Genomic DNA, 24,879 nt, shown 5'->3' on the forward strand with positions numbered 1-24,879 from the left:
ACCTTGGTCTTTGTTGGAGGTCTCCCATTCAATTACTAACCAAGGCTGACCCTGCTCAGCTTCTGAGATCTGATGAGATCAGGCTCACCTGAGCTATCCAGGCCAGGATAAACAAAACAAGTAATAAAATAATAAAGTATCAGGTACTGGGGACAGTGAAAGGCATTGACTTGAGACCCTGAAGAGTGGCTGCCTGTCACAGTAGATGATACTGACCTTGATAGATCCAGGCAGTAGAAAGCAGCTTCATGGATTCAGTTGCAGCTAGGGATGAGTGACAGAGCATCTGCGTTGCATGTGGAGAGTCCCAGGTTCAATCCTCAGCATCTCTAGCTGAAAGGATCAGATCGGAGGAGATGGGAAGGATCTCCATAGAGATCCTAAAGAGTGGATGCCAGTAGGGTGGGCAATATTGCCCTTGGTAGACCAGTGGTCTGAATCAGTTGAAGGCAAATTGATGGGGCATTTAGGGGAGGGGCTGTGGCTCAGTGGCAGAGCATCTGCTTTGCATGAAGAAGGACCCGGCTTCATCTCCAGATAAAATGACCAGATAATCAGGGATGTGAAAGACGTCTCTCTGCCTGAGGCCCTGAAGAACTGCTGCCAGAGTAGACAATACTGACCTTGGTAGACCAAGAGTGAAATCCTAAGAAGATTTACTCCAGTCTAAACCTATTGGGCTTAGAGTAGAGTAACTCTGTTTAGGATTTCACTGCAAGGGTCTGATTCGATAGAAAGCAGCTTTCTACTGCTTTTTACTACAGGGTTCTTGTGAGAATAAAATGGAGAAGAATCTCATACGCCATTCTGAGTTCCTTGGAGGAAGGATGTGGGAGAACTACAGTTGCTGTTGACTCCTCAGTGGGGGAAAGTGTTTTAATCTGTGAGCGCAATTTTAATTGATGGGGCAGAAAAGAGAAAGGTACAGAGGGTTATTGTTATTGCTGCTATCATTCTGGTGTGTTCCTGTAACAGGGAATTAAAAACATATTACAGATGGTTTGCCTTCTGACAGTGAGCGGCAAGCTTTTGTTTGTTAAGTTATTAATGATTTCGCACTTCCCTTAATATCTCAAAATGGTACTCTTAATGGTAATACATGGATCTCTTTCTGTCTAATTGATAAATTGATCAAATAATTGGTTAACAGTCTGCTAGTGAGTGAAGTGAAAATGTTTAATGGGTTACCAGTGTGGCTTTTCACCAGCAGGCTTACCTTGCCGTAGAGGCATGATCTGTGTGTGAAAGACTATTTGGGAGTCTGGATAAGATCAGTGTGGGAAGATGCCAAGAACACAATGTCGTATTCAGATGAGAGTTTGATTTGGGAAATCACTCACAGCCTCGTTAGGCTGAGTATGGGCCAGCCTGACACATCTGAGCCTCAGTTCCCCAGCTGTAATGTGGCCTACCTCAAAGTGTTGTTGTGGGGATCAACAAAGGAAAAGCAGGCGAGCCTTTCAAAACAGACATTGGCTAACCGCTAGGAAGGAAAATGGAGATGAACCCATACTGTTTGTAGGAAGGCTGAGGATGCTGGGTATGTACATCCCAGGAAAGAAGAGGTGGAGTGGATAGTGCTGGGTGGGAGAGTCTGGGTGCAAATCTTACCCAGCCACTTGCAGCTTAGATAAAGTGTCTGTATCTCAGCTTACCCCACCTCTGAGGACATGGCCAGGATTATTGTTGCCAACTATTTGGAGGAGAAAAATGTTCCATCCCTTTATTAAATGCTTAATGGTATGTTATTTGTTGTCACAAAAACTTCAGTTGCCCGTTTCCACGTACTAAGACTCTACTAAGTGGACAGGACCTTTTTCTCCAGGCCAGTTGACAACCCTAATCAGGATAAGGCCTCATGCTTTCCCTGAGCGGTGATAATTTATCCTGAGGTTGCGATACTTAAAAAAAAAAGAGATTTGTCATGCAGCATCAAATAACAAGGACATGACTATATTAAGACATGCTTGTGCTCTCAGAATAAGCCAAGAGCTGTGAGTGTGAACTTAAAGGGACAATGTCCCAATTATAAGAACAGGCAAGCCATAGACTCACCTACCTAGAATGCCGGCCATAGGCAAGGTGGGACCGGTTGGGGTTTGCCTCACATGGAATTGTGGCCGGCCCACCTAGTGAAGAAGACCAGCTGGTGGCCATGCCTGGAGGTCTTCAAGGCATCATTAGACAGGTATCTGTTTAGGATGATACAGTGGGTTTCCTACTGCCTGAGAGTTTGGGATTAGAATCAGTGACACACTACATGGTATAGTGGTTAGTGTGTTGGACTGGGGGCGGGGCTGAGGAGACCCAGTTTCAAATCCCCAATCTACCAGAAGACTTGCTGGATGTCTTTGGACTGGATGACCATGTGCCAGGCACTCTCTCAGCCTACCTTCCTCACAGGGTTGTTGTTTTGAGGAGAACCAGGAAGATCAGACGAAACATGCACTAGACAGATAGTTCTTTCTAAGATTTCAATTGACAACTCTGTAGCATTCAGGAAGGGTGTTTTGATCCAGAAGGACTCCTCTATACTATCCTTTTTCCTGTCACCTCCCCTTCTTGGCCTATGTATTCCTCATTCTAGCCAAGAGTCTTTGGCAACCAGTAAAATGATGGCATGCAGAACAGCCAGGCAGGAAACAACACGGATTGGTGTGTTTGAGTCTGATGTCATAAAGACCATTTTTAAATATTGGCAGCATGTCTTTGCAGCTGGGAATAGCCTGCAGAATATCTATTTACTTAGATGCATATTTTACCCTTTTGCTAGGTTTCAGATGAATAACTATAAATTTATATAAACATAGATCTCTGTTATTTTCCTAAGCCAGTCACCCTGTTTAAAAAAACACTGAAAGAAGAATCTGAAAATCCACTGCTTGAGATAATAGGTGGTTTGCTATATTTTTGAGCAAACTTACTGACATACGAAATTTAAAAAATGAAATACGAATTTAAAAAATGAAATAATCCATGTGTTTCTGCCCAGAAGAACACCGGAGTTGCTCTGAATCTTCAAATTATCTGTACTGCCCTTTTAAAGCTGGTTCATCTGAGCTACTTAGACGTATTTGCTGGCTCAACCAGCAGTAACGAAATCTAAGTTGCAGCCTGTTCCTCAACAGATCTGTTCAGAAATAAATCCCTCCTGAGTTCAAGGGGTCTTTCTTCTTGGAATCTGTGTTTCAGAATCTGTGCATGCCTGAATTATCTGAAGGGGAGTGCAAAATTGTATAGTAATAAGTTCTGGAATGACGCAAATTTTGGATGACCCACTGCAAGCCTTCAGAATTGCAGGAGGTGGAAAGAACTGATGAATCAAATGAGCCATTGTATTTTTTGAAAACCCTGCATGCAAAAAACCTAGCATGTCAGGTTTTTCACTTGGCCTTCTCCTTGACATGTTAGTTTTTCATCTGCTGGTAGTTTTGTGATATGAGGAAGCATTCGGTTGAACAGCCTCTCTTTTGTGAATTTGGAAGTGGCATAGCCCTAGTTGTGCCATGTACTATTCTGAATACATGCAAGCCCCAAAGCCATGCAAACCCTCTACAGTCCTTTCATATCAGACCGAGAAGGACATCTGCCAGGTGTGCTTTCCATTCCTGCCCTTTACCCTCCTTCTCTAATCGTGTTCTAGCTGGTGGGTAAGGTTGCCCACTGGAGACGTGGCGTAATAAAATAGTCAAGTGGTAGAATAAGTTGCACACTTCTGACTTGCCTGAGGGGCATTATGTTCTTGAAAGTTCACCTGTCCTTGCAAATAGAAAACCACACAGTAAGGAAAGGGTTAGTTAGAAACTGTTCCCCTGTTGAGCTAGTCTTCTGCTTGCTAGAAGGTTTTTTGTTGCTGCTGCTGTTAAGCATTGAGAAACATTCTAAAAATGCAATTTGTATTCCATGTATTCTGAAGTGGAGGAATCTATTCATCTGCCGGAGCTGGCTGCAGGCCAGGCCTTAAACCAATGAATTATTTATTTATTTATTGTTAACATTTATATGCTGCCTTTCCATCCAAACAGGATCCCCAAGATGGCAAATATTAGGCATTAAAACATTTAAACCATTAAAATAACATTTAAAATGTGTATAAATATTTAACAATATAATAAGAACATACAGGGCCAAGCTACACATGACAAATGACACTTGAACGGCAAGTGTATTTCTCCCTGTTCACTTGCCCTCCACTCAATCCACTTGCCGTTCAAGTGTCATTCGTCATGTGTAGCTTGGCCCACAGATATGCAAACACAAACAACTAGGGAGGAGGGCCAATACGAGCTTACTGGGTGCCTGCTAAATGAAACAAAAAAAGTCTTCACCCGCTGGCAGAAGACAGTGACAGAGGAAGACAGGTGAATCTCTCTAGAGAGGGAGTTCCAAAGTTTTGTTACCATGACCAAGGAGGCCTTTTCTCAGGTTGCCACCCATCTCTCCTCAGATGGCAGAGGCACCCAAAACAAGGCCTACAATGACCAGAGTAGACTGGCAGTTCTTCGGCTATGCTGGCCCCAAGCCATATAGAGCTACCAGCACCTTGAATTGAGCCCAAAAGCAAACCGGGAGCCCGTGTGGATGCAACAAGACTGGAGTGATACGGTCCCTATAACTCACTCCAGGCAACATTCTGGTTATAGCATTCTCTACCAACTGTACCTTCTAGACAGTCTCAAAGGGAAGCCTTGAATTTCACGTTCTGTTTCTAGGAATGCTCCAGGAGAGTATCAGTGACAGAAGACAAGCTTCCTTGATGGCTGGCCATCACTACTCATCATAACCTGGTAGAGAGATTAGAGTATCAGAATAGAATTTGGAAGACCTACGTTCAAATCCATAAAGTTTGCCGGGTACCCTTGGGCCCGTTGCTCTCTTTCCAGTCTAAACTACCTTACGGAGCTGTTGTGAGGATTACAATGGAGCAGAGAGAACTGCGTCTGCTGCCCTGAGCTCATTGCATCTACTCGATAGTTTTCTGCAATGCACAGCCTCAAGAGAGTACAGAGCACCTTCTAACATGCCCTCTCAGCTCATATAGGTAAACCAGCTTTATCAGAACCCCATAATCTGAAGGTGCACATTAAAATACACCCCAGAATATTTTCCTGTGCAGAAGGATTTCGTGGCAAGCACGTACAGACTCCTCAGCCCACAGATTGGTGTGGAAAGGGTCCCCTTTGAGTAGGAAGCATGAAAAGCATCCTCTTGGGAGTGTCAGAAAGGATGCACTAGACCACATGAGTGAGCATGCAGCATTGAGAGCCCACAGGCAGCCAAGAGGCTATTTGGGATAAGAGCATGCAACTCTTCCCTTGCTGGGCCACACCAAATGTCCAGCCTTGGTAACACAACAGCAGCTAGAACAATGCCTTGAGGGCATGAAAGTGGTTTCCTTCCTTTGTTGCTGTTGCTCTGTTCCTTAGCATCAGGTACTCCAAGGTCTAGTGCCTCTGAACAAGCAGACTTTGTTTAGCTATCACAGCTAAGAACTGTTAATAGGAATGCCTTCTGTTACTTTTTCTTTTTAAAAGCCATCTAATCTAGGCTCGTGGCAGTCAACGTTTCTTATAGTAGTGCATGGAACAGATGAATTAGGCATTGTGGGAAGGTTATTTTTCTTTGGATTGGATCTTGCCAGCTTCTCACTAAATCTTGCTCAGTTCCTGTCTTTATTACAGCCCCCATCCCATGTGGGTTTTGTCCATGCAGTTCCCCTGATCCCTAGAATAAGCTTTTATGGGTGGTCAAAGCGGGGTGGGGTGGGGTGTCTCTCCTCTCTTTTGTAACAGTGGGAAAACGGAATGGATCCAACCGTTTTTCTTGAACCTATGACCAATGAGATCCATTTGGGTGACCCTAAGCTTTAGAGCCTCCGCTTGTTGTCATGTTTCTGAGTCCCGGTGCCAGATTTTGTCTTATTTCTCCCTCTCTCTTTCTTTGTCATTCTCAGTTTCTAACGACCTGAGCCCCCACCCTGCTGTTCACCGAAGCATGACCATTGGGCATGGCCACCCACCGCTGCACACGGAAGCCTTTGCTGGCACCCGAAGTCTCTAGAATGGTTTGGAAGCATCTGGTCCTCTTCTTCCTTTGGCTACCGTCGCTCGTCTGGGGTGGAGCCTCCCCCACCTCTTGCCCGGCAGCCTGTTCCTGCAGCAACCAAGCCAGCCGGGTCATCTGTACGCGGCGGGAGTTGGTGGAGGTGCCTGAGAGCATTTCTATCAACACGCGGTACCTCAACCTGCAGGAGAACAACATCCAGGTTATAAAGACTGACACTTTCAAGCACCTTCGCCATCTTGAGATTTTGCAGCTCAGCAAGAACCTTATCCGTAAGATTGAGGTAGGAGCCTTCAATGGTTTGCCCAACCTCAACACACTGGAGCTCTTTGACAACCGGCTGACCACCGTTCCCACTCAGGCCTTTGAATATCTCTCCAAATTGAGGGAGCTGTGGCTGAGGAACAACCCCATCGAAAGCATCCCTTCCTATGCCTTCAACCGAGTCCCTTCCTTGCGCCGTCTGGACCTTGGAGAACTCAAGAAGCTGGAGTACATCTCAGAGGCAGCTTTTGAAGGCTTGGTCAATTTGCGCTACCTGAACCTGGGCATGTGCAACCTTAAGGACATCCCAAACTTGACAGCCTTAGTAAGGCTGGAGGAACTAGAGCTATCTGGGAATCGCCTGGATATGATCAGGCCAGGTTCCTTCCAAGGGCTGACCAGCCTGCGCAAGTTGTGGTTGATGCATGCTCAGGTGGCCACTATTGAACGCAATGCCTTCGATGACCTCAAGTCCTTGGAAGAGCTCAACCTCTCTCACAATAACTTGATGTCCTTACCACATGATCTCTTCACTCCCTTGCATCGCCTGGAGCGGGTCCATCTCAATCACAACCCTTGGCACTGCAATTGTGATGTGTTGTGGCTCAGTTGGTGGCTGAAGGAGACAGTGCCCAATAACACCACCTGCTGCGCCCGCTGCCATGCTCCACCAAACCTCAAAGGGCGGTATATCGGAGAACTGGATCAAAGCCATTTCACCTGCTATGCCCCTGTTATAGTAGAGCCTCCTACTGACCTTAATGTAACAGAGGGGATGGCGGCTGAGCTGAAATGCCGGACAGGGACTTCCATGACTTCGGTCAATTGGCTGACACCCAATGGAACGCTGATGACACATGGTTCCTACCGAGTGCGCATCTCAGTCCTCCACGATGGCACACTCAACTTCACCAATGTGACCGTCCAGGATACAGGGCAGTACACCTGCATGGTGACCAATTCAGCTGGCAACACCACTGCTTCGGCCACACTCAATGTCTCAGCTGTAGACCCAGCCACCACAGGTTACACCTACTTCACAACAGTGACTGTGGAGACCATGGACCCTGGTCAAGATGAAGCAACCCCTGCTAAGAAAGATCCTGGTCCAACACCATCCCAAGGCTGGGGCATGACTTATTCCACCACCTCGCTGACACCACGCAGCACCCGTAGCACTGAAAAGCCGTTCACCATCCCAATCACTGACGTAACAGAGAATGGCATGAAGGACCTGGATGATGTCATGAAAACCACCAAGATCATCATTGGCTGCTTTGTGGCCATCACCTTCATGGCCGCCGTCATGCTCATTGTCTTCTACAAGCTCCGCAAACAGCACCAGCTTCACAAGCACCATGGGCCCACGCGCACCATCGAGATCATCAATGTAGAAGATGAGTTGCCTGCCGCGGCTGGGGGCCCTGGCGACAGCCACCTGGCACTCCCTGCAATCGAGCATGATCATCTCAACCATTATGCTGCTTTCAAGGCGCACTACAATAACAACAGTGGCGGCGGACCCCTCACTTGCGGCTCCAAGAACCCCATGCTTAATTCCATCCATGAACCTCTCTTGTTCAAGAGCAGCTCTAAAGAGAACGTCCAAGAGACACAAATATGACGGCCAACAGACCCAGGCAACAGGGGGTAGTTGCGTGGTGGGAGGGTGGCAGTGTATTCGTACGTGTAGTGGGGGAAATGTTGAGGAACAGCTCCTCCTCCCCACAAAAAAGACACAGGTCTTTCCACCTCCGTGGCAGATCTTGGATGCTAAGCCCCCTAGCGGACACCAGTCCTCACCAACTTAGCCTTTTGTGTTCTCTTATTTTGTTTTGTTTTGTTCACAGAACAAGGTACTACTTTCACCCTCACTTGACCTTCTTTCTTTTTCTTTCCCCTCTTTTTTTTTCTACCGTTCTCCCTTTACATTGGAGACTTTTTTTATACAGATGGGGCTGTTTCTGTATCCAACTACCTGCTGTATTACTTTTAAAAAAAGAAAGAAGAAAAACAACGAAACAGAACAAATAAGGAAGGAAGGATCACTTGGATTTGTTTTCTTTTGGCATCATGGGAATAAACTTTAGGAAGAAAAAAGAAACCCAAACGAAAAGGGAGAGAGGGGGAAAAAATCTTATTTTGAGCCGCTTTCCGTCAAAATTCTATTTTCATCCAAATGGGATATACAAAATAAATTAATTAAATAAAGGGACGGAAGGTCATGGTGGTGCCAGCCCCCCCTTTGGAGCACGTGGGGATGCCAGGCGCACAGGGTTCGGGGGAATTTTTTATGACTAGTATTATTACTATGGGATGGCAGGCATGGCCGGTGTGCCCCCAGAGACACAGGGGTGTGGAGGTATTTTTTAATTTGTAATAATCTGGGGGTGGGACTGTGGGGTTTGGCGGGGACTGCACTTCCGGCCTCTATAAGGTCTGTTGATTTCCCTTGGCGTTTTGGGGTCTGGTCTGAGTTTCCTATTTTAATAAAATCCATAAAGATGTTTCCAACCCTCCTTAGGGTGGTTCTTTGGGGGGTAAGCATGAACATCTTTGAGATCAAGGCAGTTACTGGATGTGGATTCTCAATATGCATAAAGGTACTCTATGTTGTGATAATCAGGCACAACATGTAGTCCTGTACACATTAAGGCCAAAATAACACCTGATGTTGGAATTCTATGACTGGATTTCCCAAAGTGTGAGTGTGGAGGGTTGGATTGTCACTGAAAAACAGCAGTGGGATATGAATTGGGGTCACAGTGCTCGGAGAAAGGGGTTAACTGTCCTGCCTAACACTTAATTTCCCTGACTGAAAATGGCCCCCCTAGAGATCCGTATCACCTTAGCCTTTTTGTCTCTATCAGGGCTAAAAGCAGCCTGGGGCAATTTGAATCTGAGAAACAGCACTGGGAGAAGTGACCGCCACTACCCTTTTCCAGTGCTACAGCCCTGATCTATATTGCCCCTCCATAACATCGACTTAAGGCCAAGCAACCTCTAGGAATTCCAATGCTGTATGTCTTCTTGGCCTCTAGTGTCAGCCTTCTGACTCTCAGAATCCTTGGGATGGCTTCAAAACAATTGGAAATACAGCAGGAACTATAAAACAAGCCAATTCAAAGTCAAAACCAGCAGAATCACTAGCAACATCAGCAAACCAAACCAGTGTTAAGCTAAAACCGTTAATGGAAAGTGTCAAAAACCCTTCTTAAGTCCTGTTGGAATCCTGAGGAAATAAAATATTTTCACCTCATGCTTCAGGCTTATCAGTTATAAGGGCCAGGTGCTGAGGGCAGGGAGAACAGTCCACAAATGAAGCACTACCACAGAGAAGTCCCTGTTATTGCTACCTAAAGAGCAATAGCCAGGATTATGTGGGAGCAGGTAGTCCTTCAGATGCCTTTATCCTTGACCATTTATGGTTTTAAAGGTAAGAACCAGCACTTTGGAGATGTGTATTTATCCTTCAAACATACATACATACATACATACATACAGTGGTCCGATCTACAATCTCAGAACTCTTGCACTATAATGTGGAATATGACCTCTCTTGATGAATCTACTTGCTTACATGGAACTTTCTTTTTGTGAAACTCATGCTTCTAGCCCTCCTGGTTCTAAGAAAACAAAGCCTTGAAAATCTGCATGATACTTCAGAGAAGTACTGAGCTTCCTGATTGGTTTCTCCTTCAGCAAGAGAAAGCCACGTGCAAATACGTTCATACCATTTCATTCCGCTCCGGCCCCTTTCCCTAAGCATTTTGGGGTCGCCTTTACATTCTTGGTAAGCTGCATTTGGAGGAGAGGACACTGGAACTAATAAGCAGGTGGACAAATGCACAGGTTGCTCAAGCATTCTGAGTGCTGCAAAGAAGCAAGCACACTGGCTGTACCAGCTTCACAGCCGTATCCATCCTTCTCTTTCTCCAAATCTGAAAAATCCCCATTCAAGATTGCTGATTTCAGCACCACAAACACAGCAAGGGAAAGTGCCAGATTGGTTCCACCAATATAGGTGGGTGTGCTTTGCTTCCCAAGAACTGGGAACAAAGAATAACCAAATTGTCTCATCACCAAGCACTGATTGTTCAGCCTCTAATACACTGTTGCACACTTTGCACAAAAATGTTCTGGCTGTAGCAATTCCAGGTTTAAGCCTTGACTCCAGTTAAGTTGTGGTAAGTGGTGTCTGAACAGAGAGGCCTGGAGAAGAGAAGCCATTCTACCCTAAGTACCAGTATTATGTAGTGGTTAGCGAGTCAGACTAGGATCTGGAAGACCCAGGTTCAAATCCCCACTCTGCCATGGAAGCTTGCTAGATGGTCAGTCACTGTTTCTCAGCCTAACCTACCTCACAGGGTGGTTGTGAGGAGAAAATGGAGGAGGGGAGAATGATGCATGCCACTTTGGCTCCCCATTGGAGAGAAAAACAGGGTTATAAATATCAAAATAAATCCATGTAATTAAAAACCTTTTCCAGCAGCACAAGGATAAATAGAGAATAAGCACTGGACTAGCTAAAACCTTTGCAGCATAACTGCAAGATGAAGCATGCATGCGTGCTTGCATGCATACCTCATAGTACCAATAATATGTGATTGAATTCTGTATATGCCTGTGTATCATGCATGCACAAATAAATGTGCGGATATGGGCTTCCATTTGTGGGTGCATGAATATGTGTCAGCCTGTGTACATGCATGCTTATTGCATGTGCTTTCAAATGTCTGGTACACTGTTATCTGGGTGCACATTTCTGTTCTTCCATGTGCTTAAATATGTGTACCAAGTCTGACCATTGTCCTGGGTTTTTACGTGAAATACATTTCTACAGACATCTCTTATACTCATGTGTAAAAATACATCAGTCTATCTGTGCACACATGCAAGTTTGTCAGTTTTCAGTGGGATATATACCAATACATTCTGTGAGGAAGAACTGAAACACTGCTGATAGTAACTTCAGATTTTTCACTTCGGAAATTGAATTCCTTTGCAACCTAGAATCTCTAAGCAGTCTCTGCTTCAGAGGGTCACTGTAAGTTGGAAGAAACTTGATGGCACGTAACACACACACACACATACACCCCAATGTCAAAGAACAAGTCATTAGTTAATATCCTAACGATGATGTGAGGGGAAGAAGTGGATTCTTTTCCAGGTATGACCTGTCCACTGATTCCCTGGAAAAATAACTGCAAACCTCTGAGAACCAGTGCAAGGAGGCAACATTAGGAGAAAGCCTTGGCTTCCAGGGCAGCTGGTTGGCCACTGTGTGAAACAGGATGCTGGACTAAATGGATCACTGCTCTGATCCAGCCAGTCTCGTCTTATGATGGCTGTTGAGACTGGAGCATCAACAAGCACAATGAGTGCAAGAAGTAAAGGAAGCTGATAAATTTAGGGCAGTAGATTGGGGGCAGATCTGGCCTATGATACAATACTGCTATAGAATCTCCATTCACATCAATCCTCTTGTCAAGATTTCAAGTTTTGATGGCTCTCAAGCTTCAGGGATCCTAGATTTCCTTGTCCCACTTTGGAATTCCAGCTACATTCATCATGGCACAATTGATTCTATACCAAGGATCAGTTTGTGGGATGTTCTTTGGCCTGCATTTTGGGTCGCTTTCTAGTGGTTCTGGAAATTATAGATCTGGGCTGTGAATTCGAAATGACAAGACTGTTCAAATGTGTGTGGGGGGACAGAGGGAAATTTCGATTGTTCTTTATCTGAGAAGAGTTTTGCGTGCATAAAAACACACCAACGCACAACTGTGAGATGGAGAAGGAGCAGCATTTTTGAGAAAAGCAATGGGTTTTTAGTGGATAACAAATTGGACATGAATCAACAGAGTGATGCTCTGAGGCCAATGGAATTTTAAGCCACATCAAAAGGATCATTGTTTCTATGACTGGGGAAGTAATACTGCCATGGTATTCAGCATTAATAAGACATAGTTTGGTGTACTGTGTTCTGTTCCGGGTGCCACTAATGTTCCAAGGAGATCTTGGCAAACAAGATGCTGTGAATATTTGCAATCTGCTGATTCCATTTCTAATGCCACCTCTCCACTGGCCAGGATACATGGCAATATTGGAGAATGTCATTGGCATTGTTGGCGTTGTTGTCTGAAAAACAAAGACAAATCTGGATATGAGAACTTGTAGCAACAATTGGGAGATTGTAGAATGCAGGTCATCTCCTATGTCCTCCCAATACTAAATTTCAGATCATAATATCCATGTTCCTTCAATGATATATTGACTACTTTTGAACTGTGCATAGCAATACATGATTCACCATTAAGCCAATGGAAACATACTGCAGTCACACAGTTTTTAAAAGTATTCAGACGATACACGTGTAATTATTATTTTGATTGGCATGCATGAAAGCTGAATACGCATGGCTGCTTAGTAAATTGGGAAGGATTCCAAAGAAAGCCACAGAAACGAGGGAGAAAGGCAAGTTCTGGCATGAAAGATTAAATGAAGGGGGTCGAGAGAAAAGGAGCATTAACAGGGAAGAGTGCTGGAGTAAAAAAAAACTTACAAGACAACATTCATTCTGCCAACTAAGGGTAGAACAGTGGTTTTAAATGACAAGAGGAGTAATTTGCAGGGTAAATACTTGGAAGAACATAATCCAGGACATACTTCATTGGGAGCAAGTATAATTGAACCTAATAGAAACTGGTTCAACATGCAAAGGATTGGGCTATGTCCACAATGGAGTTTCTTCCCATGGTTTTCAAGAGAGTTGGGTAGGCATTGTTCAGAAATCCTTATAGGGCTGGGCTTGTTCCAGCTCTATAGCTTTGCATGTACTGCATATGTAAGAAATTTGAGAATCTATAAATCTGATAACACCAACAGGATTTTTTTTTTACATCATGCCTAATAAAATCTGGAGTACAATTGAGCACGTGGGGGTGGTGAAAATTATATGAAATTGTAGAGATTGAAATCAGCCAGCAATTTGTCTAACAACTCTGCGCAGCCCAAGCAGATAAATGTGTAGCATGCTGCTTTGTATTAAGAAGCAATGCAATCTAGCAAGCTCAGTCTGTGCACCTGTGTAAGGCTTGCAGAAGATGAGCGGCTTAATCCAAGCTACTGCGAATTAAAAAATATAGATCAACAATGGCTTCAACCTGGCCTTTTGCCATAAATCAGCAAACTAGAAAATGTCCTAGGGTCAGATCAGAGTGATTCATTCACTCATGTGCATGCAGAAACAATCTCATGGGAAAAGATTCGTGAGAATCAAGTAGTCACATGATGTGCCATTGGAACATATTCATGATCACGGTTGATCAGGGGAAACTGCAGTTCTAGACCAAGAAATGGTTTCTGGAATATTCTCCAGCAGGTCATATGCATCTTAGCCTTATAGCCACACCCCTTCCACTTTGACCATGTCCAATGAGTACCACCCTGTGTTATTTTTGGCATTATTCCTTCTTTAAAAACAGGAAGGAAGGAGCCAAGATGCCGCAGAGCATGTAGCCAATTTGGGCAGATTTTAGAGTGGGTGAGATGTAATAAATAATGTACAAAATGCATTTCCCTACTAGTTTTGTGCTTAGGAGTATCAAATGAGAGACCCAGATTCAAATCTCCACTCAAACATAAAACTCTCTGGGTTTCTTTCTTTCCTACTTTCTTCCTACCTTGCAAGGTTGTTGAGGAAATAGAAAGGAGGAAGAGGAACATATATGTCATCTTGAGCTCCTCTGAGGAAGGGTGAAACTGGGGTAACTGAACAACTGCAGTCTGTTCCCAATGTGACAAGCATGATGTAGGGCTTCCTTCCAGGGGACAAGATATGCTGGAGCCCCAGGATCTCTTCCCTTCAGTCCACCCCATCTTTAGCAGTGTTTCTCAGAATGCAGCCTAAAAACTTCTCTAAAATATTTCAGTGTTGCCTTACTGTGGTATTTCCACGGTGGTATTTCCAGCAAAACTTCTTGCTGATGTCGGAGTCTACCGGCTTCCTTTCATCCTTGGCTGGTTCCCATAATGCTTTCTCCCTATGGGCCACATATTTGCATACACAAACTATCGCAGGAACCAACCTTTCATGTTTCTGCTTTTCTCATCCTTTTAGGCCTGTGATCTGCAAGAAAACACAGACTTCCCTAATTCCAGATGGGTAGCCATGTTACTCTCTAGCAGCAAAATTAACTGGTAATCTATCCAATGACACCTTAAAGACTAACAAAATGGATTCCTGTGTAACTTTTTGTGAGTCAGAGCTCAGTTAATCGGAGGCAAGAAAAGTTTATCCACTCGACAAAAGAATTTATAATCACAGGTGTGGGCTGGGGGTGGCCAAGAGATGTAACAAAAAGAAGTGAGTTTAAAACACAATCCAGTCCAAAGACCAATCAATTAAATCAGAGGTGGAAAGGACCCTTTCCAATTATTGGTAAATAGGCCAACTGTTGGTAGACAGAAATTTATGTCTGATGAAGAGAGCACTGACTCAGAAGTGCTTACAGTGGGATAAATTTCTGTAGTCTTTAAGGTGCTTCTGGACTCCTGTTTCATTTTATGCAATCTGTCTGGACTGTAGCAGTTCAAACTACAAGAGGGGGCTCCCTTAACAGAATTTTACTCCATACTTTCTCCACAAATTCCATGCACAAAGAATGCTGTTATCTTACAGGGAAAGCGGTCAGTCTCAAACCCTTTCTCCTTGTATGTCCTTTTTTGTCGGTATGAGGATCTTTTCATCTGGGAAGAATTCGTTTGCATGAGCCTCCCCCCACCACTGCAGTGGCACAGCCCAGATGTACCTGTCCCACTCTAGTGTAAGAAGTGAAGGCTTTGCTTACATCTAGTGAGGCCCAAAGCTTCTCCTCCTGGAACTGTCATTGGCTGGCAGATTTCCATGTGCAGTGGTGCTGCTTTCTGTTCCTGTTCCAAGGGCTGGCACGCAGAGACACCCTTCCATTCCCATTTGCTTCATCGGCATGTGGCACCTTGCCTGACCTTGAGCACAAGAATTTTGGCAGATTGTGTGGGTCTTGTTGACAGTGATGCCGTGGCAAATGTTAGTTCTCATGAAAGGCACATTAATTCTCTGTGCCCTGGAAGGTTGAACAGCCACCCACCTTCCATTGCAAGCAGAAAGGTGCCACAAGGCTATTGGGGAAAACAACCGTTGTGACTGTAGCAGAACAGCATCAGCACACACAGAGAGACACTGCTACCTATGAAGAACTATTTTTGACACAATGAAAGACATCTGCCTGTCTTTCCACAGTCATATCTAAAGCATACTCAAGCCCTTCAAAAGGCCTTCTCAGTCATGGTGCCAAAACTGAGGCACTCTCTCCAGGAAGATTTGTCTGTCCCCCTCTATCACTGTCTTCTGCCAGCAGGCGAAGGCGTTTTTGTTTTTTGGCTTTCCCTCAATGATCCCTGCTTCCTGCCTTATGTTTTAATTTGCTGTCATGTGTGGTGTATATGTATTTTTAGCTTTGGTTTTTAATTGGTTTTAGGATGTATGTTTATGATGCTTTTTTAAATGGTCAGCTGCCTTGGTGGCTCTGAATGGGCAGAAAGGTGAGATATAAATGTAAATAAATAAATAACTGGGGTGAGGATGGGAAAATGCCTGTATCATAATGTCTACACTGCTCCTCCTTTCCTTAGATGCAGCCAGTGGCCAGCCAATCTACACAGAGAACCACCAGGCTCTCCCAATGTGAGAACTGCTGGGAGAGTGAAAGCCTTGTGTGTTATTGTTACTGAATTCGGAGAAGAGGAGTTGAGTTACAGAGAAGGACAGAATCTAAAGAGGAGGGGGGAACTGAAGGAAGAAAAGGGGAACAGAGTTGTGCAGAGATCTGTGAGATGGAGAAAGGATAAAACGGGATAACAGAGGTTGGTATGCAGAAAGACTTGTTGTGGAGCAGAGAGAAGAGAGCACGCTGTTGAATGCAGAAAGTCCTATAGGAGTGGAAAGGGGAAAAGATAAGGAAATGGCTGAAAGGAGGAGAATACAGACCTGGTGACAGAATACAGAGGACCAGGAAAATGATATAAACCCCTTTGGTTCCCTGTTGGGGAGAAAAGTGGGAATTTTAATAAAATACATACATACATACCAAAATACATAAAATTGAAAGGAAGTGCACTGTAGAGATGAATAGAAAAATGGCAGAGTGTGGTATGGACACCAGGGCTGTTTTGGCCATTACCCCCAAATTTGTCAGATTCTAACAGTATTTTTGTATTTAGAGACTCCTTATAATGTGAGGCCCCAAACTGTAATTTACTTAGTTTGTGCAAAAATGTGGCTTTGATGGGTAAAGGCAGAACATGGGAAAATGGGCGGGAAGGAAAGTGCTGTGTTAAAACGTTAACAAAAATCCTTCTGGCTGTTGAAAAATTCTTTTGAGTGAGCAAAAAAAAAAGTAAAAGCGGACCTCATCTTGACTTGACATATTCCCACCCCTGTCCTAAATTAAGGATCAAGTTAGAAGTGCTTTCTCTTTAATTTCAGCCTGTCAAATATTCGTGCTTCAACAGACTCGTAGGGATCTCCCCGAACAGCTGCCAAGCCGCTACGGTGTGTCCAATTATTAAGATTTCTAAGGGAAGAAAAACTGACAACTTTAACTCCTAGACTCAGAATGACTGTATGGTTTTGTAGGCCCAGAGCTCATCGGGAACAGAGCCTGTGTGAAGGCTGGATTTTTTCTGTGGGAGATTAGTCTCAGCAGGGGAAGTCGGTGTCACTAAATGCGCCCCCCCCCCGCCCCGCCCCTGCCTGCACGAGCAACATACATTTCTAGCTCTTCCTCTTCTTCCTTGCCTATCTTCCATTTCTAGGTCTGCTGGATCCCTGCGGGCAACATTAAAGCGATTAGGGACAATCCTGTCAAACTGACACCTTGAGGCATTGAAAGGCAGCAGGGGAACCGAGATGAACTACAGCTGGTACCCTCAGCAGCAAGTGGGGTGAAGATGGACCAAGGCAGAAGAGACAAAGAGACAGACGTGCAGACAGATTAAGGATCAGGCCTGGACTTCAAAAAGGCAGCTCCTATCAATTTTTCTTCACACTTTCCCATAAAAACACCTTTGTCTCTCTCTCCCTCTGGTTTGTGCAACTTTGTGAATTGATTGAAATGGGATAGCCCTTCTCAGACATTACAGTCCCACATATCAGGAACCTACCAGCCACATTATTAAGTCCTCAAGTCTCACATGTACTAATGCCAGGTTGCCTGCCACGGAGGGCAACCTCCTCTCCCCACACTCTGGGCTCCCAGTGCTGCTTGTTGGAGCAGCGGGAGCAAAAGTTTGGAGGGAGGGGAGAGAACAAAATCATACAATGCTTTTGGAATTGCCTATGTCTCTATGGTCAAAACCATAGTGATTTAGGAAATTCCTAGAGCATCATGTGATGCCATGATGTCAGTTCTAGGTATGCAACCAGAATTGACATCATGGTGTCATACAGTGCCAGTGACATCATGGTGTTTTACAGTGCCAGCTTCCACAGTCTCTGCCCCCCGTAATGCTCTTGGGGGTTGCAAGCCATGGGCTGTGCAATCGTACCCACACAAGTCAATATTTATTTAACTACATTTTTAATCCCATGCTTCTTCCAAGGATCACAGGACACCATGCAGCATCCTCTTCTCTATTTTATCCTTACAACAACCCTCTGAGGTAGGTTTAGGCTGAGAAAGAGTGACAGGCCCCAGGTCACACAGCTAGTTTTGGCCCATGCAAACTGGCCACTGAATTTTTCACAATCATGTGTACCAGGGCTGTACACACATGGCAAAATACACATTGCTCCTGTTCAGTCATCATAGTGACTAAAGATATTGGAAAGATTACAGATAGCTTATGCTCCTATTATGTAAAAGTAGTGGGTTTCTGGTATATATGAGTGTGACCGCAGCTTGTATCAGCACTGTAAGAATGTAGAGGACTACCATGAAAAAAATGGGTTAGATCCAACCAGCTTTTGTGTTCAATCTCTCCCAGTTCCCCTCCTTATTACAGCCTGTCCCGTGTGACTTGTACATGCAGGTCCCTGGGTCCCCAGTATAGAATTTTGGGAGTGGTCAAAGGGGATCCTTCTTTTTTATTCTGCAGAAAGACTAGTTGGATCCAACCCAGAGGATTGTCCTCAAGGGTCTAACTTTCGTGCACTTTCCATGTCACCCATGAAGGAATGTATGCACACAAGCGTCCTGACTCAACAGATGGGGGGTTGTCTTCTCTCACACTGGAAACACATAAGCCTTGCAGAAGGAGAAGCTAGATCATATAGATAGACAACATGCGTCAGCAAAGATACTTGGCAGCTTGTTAAGCAACTGGTGTTTTGTATTTTGTGGACCTGTGCTCCTTCAATGGAATCTGAACTGTCAGTCTATTTCCGTAACCCCCCCCCCAAATCCATCCACGTGCTCTCTCTTTCCCTACAAGGTTTGGCTGTCAGGACCTAGATATTGCTGCTGCTTCAGAATTCTTTCCTTCTAATCTGTACATTATAGTCAACCAGAGGCATTGCATCATTGCTATGGAGAGCTCAGTTGCTATGGAGAATCCTCTCCCTGCATCTCCTTCAATTGCCTCACCTTTCTAGCCCCACCCTTTTGCATGGAGTAATGGCTGTTGATGCAGGGTCCAGCAACACATTGCAGTGAAAGTGTCAGGAAGAGTGGACATGACCGATTCAGAGGCTTGGGACGAATTTGTGAAAGGCAGGCTGATTCGACTTATCGACAGAGCACCTTGAGGGTGAAACAAGTTACCATTTCTGTCTTGACCATGTCTAATTGAGTAGGGACTGAAGCCTCTCATACCAACTAGGGGTGTGCATAACAAACAAACAAAAAACCAAGCTGAAAATAAACTCAGAAATTGCTGGTTCAGCTTGTTAAAACAATTTCCTGAAATGGGAAATGAAGCTGTAACAACGCCCCTCTGCTGAAAAGTTTGTCTGTTTCGTTTTGTTTCTTTCTGTGCAGAGGCCAGGCAGGCAGGCCGAGCAGTAGTGTGGGCATCTTGTTTTCCTTAATAGCAAGTCAGTCTGCTCTCATCAGGCAACCAGTTGAATCCAAAGGGGAGAGACTGAGCACTTAGTGTTAACTCTGCTGGCGGGAAGGGGATGTGCGTAGTGCGCATGAGTGCATTTGTTCTTCATCGCTTCCTGGGCAATGGCATTGGCATTGAGTGGCTCAAATTGCAAAAGGTTTGCTTTGTGCCAGGGAGGGAAGCAGCAGAGGGCACGGTGACATTGGCCGCAGCATCACCATTGCCATCCCTTTCTGTGCATGTCTATACTCAATGCAAAGAAAGACTGGCAACACCCATGTGGGCATGAACACATGGGTTTGAGGAGGGAGGGGGTCTCCTTCAGCCTCTGAGCCCCCAGATGCCACAAGGCTCATGTTATGCAGATTAGGGTAAAAATTGGAAAGACAAAACAATTATTAAAGGAGAGCTGCACTGAGGAGGTTCGAGGTTGGTGGAGCTGGTTGATGCCCATTCAGTGGCCTGCTGCTGCTGTCCTTCGCTTAGGTGCCATGGTGCCAGGGCCACCATTGTGACTGAAGAAGTCCTCCAAAGTTAGCGGGTCAAGGAGCACCAAGAGGAATTACATCTTGCCCAGAAAGCCTTCTGGCAGTTTTTTTTTTAATTTTTCTGATGAAAACTGTTAACCCAGTATTAAATGACAGGGAGGTAGCAGGCATGCACGTTGCACACTCACACATGAATGCACACCCAAGCCTTTCCAGATCAGTATTCTAGGACCTATCTGGTCTGGTTTTTTTCCCCTTCTGCTTGTCTTCTAGTGATTTCTACTTTTTCTTTGTCATTCAATTCTGAGGTTAATGGTTTTAGTTGAAAAGGGAAACTGGCAGCCAGCAACCTGTCCCGTCTCCCACTTTTACTAGCAAAAAATAGGGGAGAAAGAGGGCCATCCTCCCTCTAATTACTTACCCATGAAGGAAAAACCCTAGCCCTCTCTTTCTGTGTGCTTTTATACACAATGCAAGGACAGGTTTAAACAGTGACCTGGAGTCCTGGGCTGCTGCAAAGCAGATTAGGGTGAGAAGGATTCACCCACTCCTCGTCGTGGAAGCAAAACTACAAGGCACAAGGAAACATGGCATAACAGCAGTACTCAAAGATAATAATTGTTTGGCTATGTCACTAAAGCAGGATTTTTTTTTTTAATTTCACTATGCTGGACTGGTTGGCGCTTGCATGTCATGCTGGCACTGCTTTGTCAGTAAGTTTCCCATTATTTTGTGCACCTGCTATTACTTGTCTTCTTTGGAGTCCATTGTTGTATGAGTTTTCATGTGCTTAAGAAGAAACTCATTAGATCAATAGGATTTGGGATAATGCGGTTTTTGGTTAAGCTCAAATAGAGCCTTGTTTCTCCAACTCCCCTTTTGAAAAGAACAGTGGGTGCATGCATGCTCAGCTGCCCTGCATCATACTCACCTTGACATGTGCCTTCCCCTAGAATTCCTTAGGGTCCATAAACACAGAACCCCATTGTTGCATGCCCTCAAACTTAGTGGGTTGATGGTTAGAGGGAGGATTGTGTTCTGTTCAATTTTGGTACCATTGCATGCAAAAACAGCTGCCCAGAGCCTCGTTTGCCCACCCCGACCCCTTGAAAGGAACAGCATGCATTTGTGCATGTGCAGCCATTGCGCATTGTGCATTTGCGCATTGTGCAGCATGTGCACAATGGGCTAAAACTCATGAAAATGAAAAAAACAGATCGGATCTGAGCTGGCACCACCCCAGCTGGAATAAACCAGTAATGGGATAGGATTATTCCAGAACCCCATGTAACCGAAACGAAAACAGAAATTTTCTTGGTGCACACCTCTAGCAACATTTCTGCCTATGGGCCCATCCTCAGCAAGCCAAGCCAGGATTATTTACCTGATCAGAGGCAGGGCTTAACTGGAATCTGATTGGTTGTGCCTTGCAAATGGAACCTGCCAGATTCTGGAGCCAAGTATTTTTTTCATTCCAAAATTGAATGTTACTTGACAGAAATGTTCTACTGGTTGGAACAATAAAATGCTGTTTGGTAACCTTGCCTGTCATCTGTAAGCATAGGGGCACATAATCCCCAAACAATAATAGCTGCCTTACTGGAGCAAACTATGGTACACTTAGTCCCATTTTTTTATCTCAGTAGCAGCATATCTGATGTCCTTGGAAACTAACAAACACAACATAAACAAGTACAGCCTTCTTCTGTTGCTTGCCTGCCTCCCTATTCAGAGGTATACTGCTTCTGTACGTGGAAGTCCCATTAAGCTGCTTTGGCTACTCTTTGTCACTATATCTAAACAACATGCAATCACCACATTATGTGCTAGTGAATTTCATGTTAATCCTGAACATGCAGTTCATCTTAATAGGGTGTCTTCTTCTGAAAGACCCTTTTTTTCACTCACTCTACATTTTTCATCAGTTTATTTGGAATACAAGTTCTCGTCATTCCTTGTGAAAAGCAAGATCTTATAGCTCAAAAAGGTATTTATCCAGTGAAACTGACAAGACAGAGAACAACCTTCTGTCAATTTGTTGCCGTCATCATCATCATCAACAACAACAACAGTAACAACAACAACAACAACAATAAACTTGTGCATTAGGCTTTTGGAAAGGAAAATGCTTATGTTCTTTTCACAACAGAAACAGCAATGGAAATGAGGAAAAGGGGTAGCTTTTTCAAGAACTTCAGAGAGGCCATGGGAGATACAGCTGCAGTGAAAGTGATGTGGTTTGTGAAAATGACATGGTCAATGTAAAGATTTGTCAGTTTTACCCACGCTTGCTTGCCTGCCTATTTATTTATTTATACCCCACCTTTATCCCCAATGGGGACTCAAAGTGGCTTACCTTCTTCCCCTCTCCTCCATTTTTTCCTCACAGCACCCTGTGAAGTAGGCAAGGCTCAGAGGGTGTGACTGGCCCAAGGTCACCCAGCCAGTTTCCATGGCAGAGAGGGGGATCGAACCTGGGTGGCTCTCTTTCTTATTTCTTTCTTTCACAGTCTCACAGAGTCTGAGTGAAATTCACAAGATTTTTTATCACATCCATTTCTCTGAATAGAAGGGATGGTAAAAGAATGGGTACTAACCAAGTCCCCCTTCCCTTTGATCTGCCAAATATTAAACTAGCTCCATTTGCTGTCCCATCAATATCTGTTTGATCCGCAGCAATGATCAGGTGGTTTTTTTTAAGCTTCAAGCCATGAACAACTGCCCATTTCTGTGGATTAACCCTCTATTAAAGTGACAGGACTTTACCCTCCATGTTAAGACTAAGGGTGTGGAAACAGAGAGTTGAAACTTTTTGTGTCATGGAGCTAAATAAGATAACCTGACAATAATTTGCCTTGGGTCTCAGTGAGAAAGATGGATTATTAAATAAATAAATAAATAGCCCATTAAACCACTCTTCAAGGGACGGGGCATTTTTTTCTCCAGGAAGTTGGCAACTCTACTCCATATGCATACATTTCTCATAGGGACAAGGATTCCAAGGTGAAAAGCAACTATTCCCAGATGTATTGTTTTGTTTGTACAAATGGTTAGGGAAGAAATAAAATTGTCCTTCAGGCTGAACACACCTGTTCAAAAGTGACACACAAAACCTGAATGCAGAAAGGCTGAACCTTGATTTTAAATTCACCTTCTTGTATGGCCACTGGATACTTGAGAATACTTTCAGAGGAGAATTTGAAGTTGCATCTCTCTCTCTTTCACACAGGCACACCAACCATTTGAGAGAAGCTTGAAAGCACTTCAGGTGATAACATTCAGAATCTGGCTAAGTGTCCCCAGAAGCATCCTAGAACAGAGAGGAGGAGAAGTACAACAGGCTGAGGAGGAAAGGGCATTGAGGGGCACTTGAAGCAGCAGGAATAGAATTGATAGTACAGGGCTGTACAGGACAGTGAAAGCTCAGATTCATCTGTTTCCAAACTTTCTCCTGCCTCGTAAAGGCTAGAGCAGGTAGCTCCTGAGCTACTGGGAACTCACCGGCTGCCGCCAAGTTGCTTGTACATCCCCCAGGAGATCAAAAAAGACCGGCTCTAGGCTTTTTGAAAAGCTTCTGTTTCATAGGATTTTCTTCTGTGCTGCTTAGCTGATAGGTTCCTTTTTGTTGCCCTTTGTAACCCAAGGACAGAACAAAACTTGGTCACACGAGTGGGGGGGGGGGGGTGTTCAGGATTTTATTTTTTATTCCTCCAAAATACCTCTGCTTCAGATTGGTGAGCTCTGGGCTAAGTAATTTTAGTAATTTTAAAAGAAAATAAATTAAATGTAGAGAGGGCAGTTCTGCTCCATTGCCAGTCTTTGTATGGTGACCATAGGAAAGGGTAGATGTGTTTTTAGCTCCTTGCTTTTTCAAGAAGGATCCTCCTTTGTCCTTCTGGTCCTATCAAGATACACACACCAATGGGGCAAAGGGAGGGGGAAATTATGCCTTTCTTAGCAAGTTCCCTGCCCACACCTGTCTGCTGAGCTGCGCTGCTTTTCTTTCCAGCATGTCTCGCCGCACATGATTCCCTAGAGATGACTCTGGCTTATCCCGTCAGCAGCTCCTGCCTATCTAGTTTGCAAAACTGTTCACACACACACACTCACACACACCTGAGATTCACAGACAGGTGGGGGGGACCCTCAGATGATGGAAGCACCTCTGCTGATACCTGCTTTTTCTCTCTTACACGCGCACCCCACCCTCTCTGGTCCCAGACGGCTGCTGTGAGACCCAATCGTCATGGCAACTCTGCAGCCGCACTGTGGATCCCTTGTTGCCATGGCGATTCCGCCAGTGCTGCGGATTCCCAGTTGCCATAGCAACTCCGCAGGCTCCAGGTGGCAGCAACAGTGCAGCCGGGTGGGGTGGGGGAAGCGAATGAGGGGAGGAGATTGGAGAAAGGGGGAGCTCTTAAAGAAGCCCCTTCCTCCAGAGGAGCATCGAGTGGATCTGAGATGCATCCAGCCTCAACTCTGCAGGGTTTACGTTGAGACAGGACGCATCATTCTTGATGCTTAGGAGTGGGCTGGGACAGTGATGCTAAAAGGGCATGCATTGGAGCACATGCAGAATACATTGGGGCAGGAATCACTAATCCGCATGTATTTGAGCTTAGGTGAGAGGGGTCTTGATCTTTACACACACACCCTCTCCCACCTCTCTCTGTATTAGTGATTTTAACAGCTGTGGCTATACATTAGGATTGTTTTATTGCTGGCTTACTGAGTCACTTACTGAGGCCTGGATTTCCATCTTGCTTTTTATTGTTAGCTGCATCCAGCAAGTTTCTGGAAAGGTGGTCTAGAAATCTCCCAAAATAAATAAAGAAATAACTGCTTCCAGGTCAAATGACATGAGTTGCTGCCAAGTTTGAGCCTCTGCGCCTGACATGTTTAAAAACCCCAAAGCTTGCAGTGTCACCTTAAGCACGTGTATTCAGAATCCTACAGCTCTACTCAATGGGGCTTTACT

The 24,879-nt window shown here is 44.7% G+C and overlaps 1 protein-coding gene across 1 annotated transcript; it reads left to right on the forward strand.

Annotated features, from left to right (window-relative positions):
* Positions 1-6,007: 6,007 nt before the first annotated feature.
* LRRC4B (leucine rich repeat containing 4B) lies at positions 6,008-8,665 on the forward strand. Its single transcript, XM_054995071.1, has one exon. The coding sequence runs from the start codon at positions 6,008-6,010 to the stop codon at positions 7,949-7,951; it is 1,944 nt and encodes a 647-aa protein (XP_054851046.1). The 3' UTR covers positions 7,952-8,665.
* The last annotated feature ends 16,214 nt before the right edge of the window (positions 8,666-24,879 follow it).

The sequence above is a fragment of the Eublepharis macularius genome, chromosome 12 (assembly GCF_028583425.1).
Source record: "Eublepharis macularius isolate TG4126 chromosome 12, MPM_Emac_v1.0, whole genome shotgun sequence".
NCBI lineage: Eukaryota > Metazoa > Chordata > Lepidosauria > Squamata > Eublepharidae > Eublepharis > Eublepharis macularius.

Bases quoted from the DNA above. Each gene is read 5' to 3' on its own strand.
- LRRC4B (XM_054995071.1), top strand. From the start codon at position 6,008: ATGGCCACCCACCGCTGCACACGGAAGCCTTTGCTGGCACCCGAAGTC.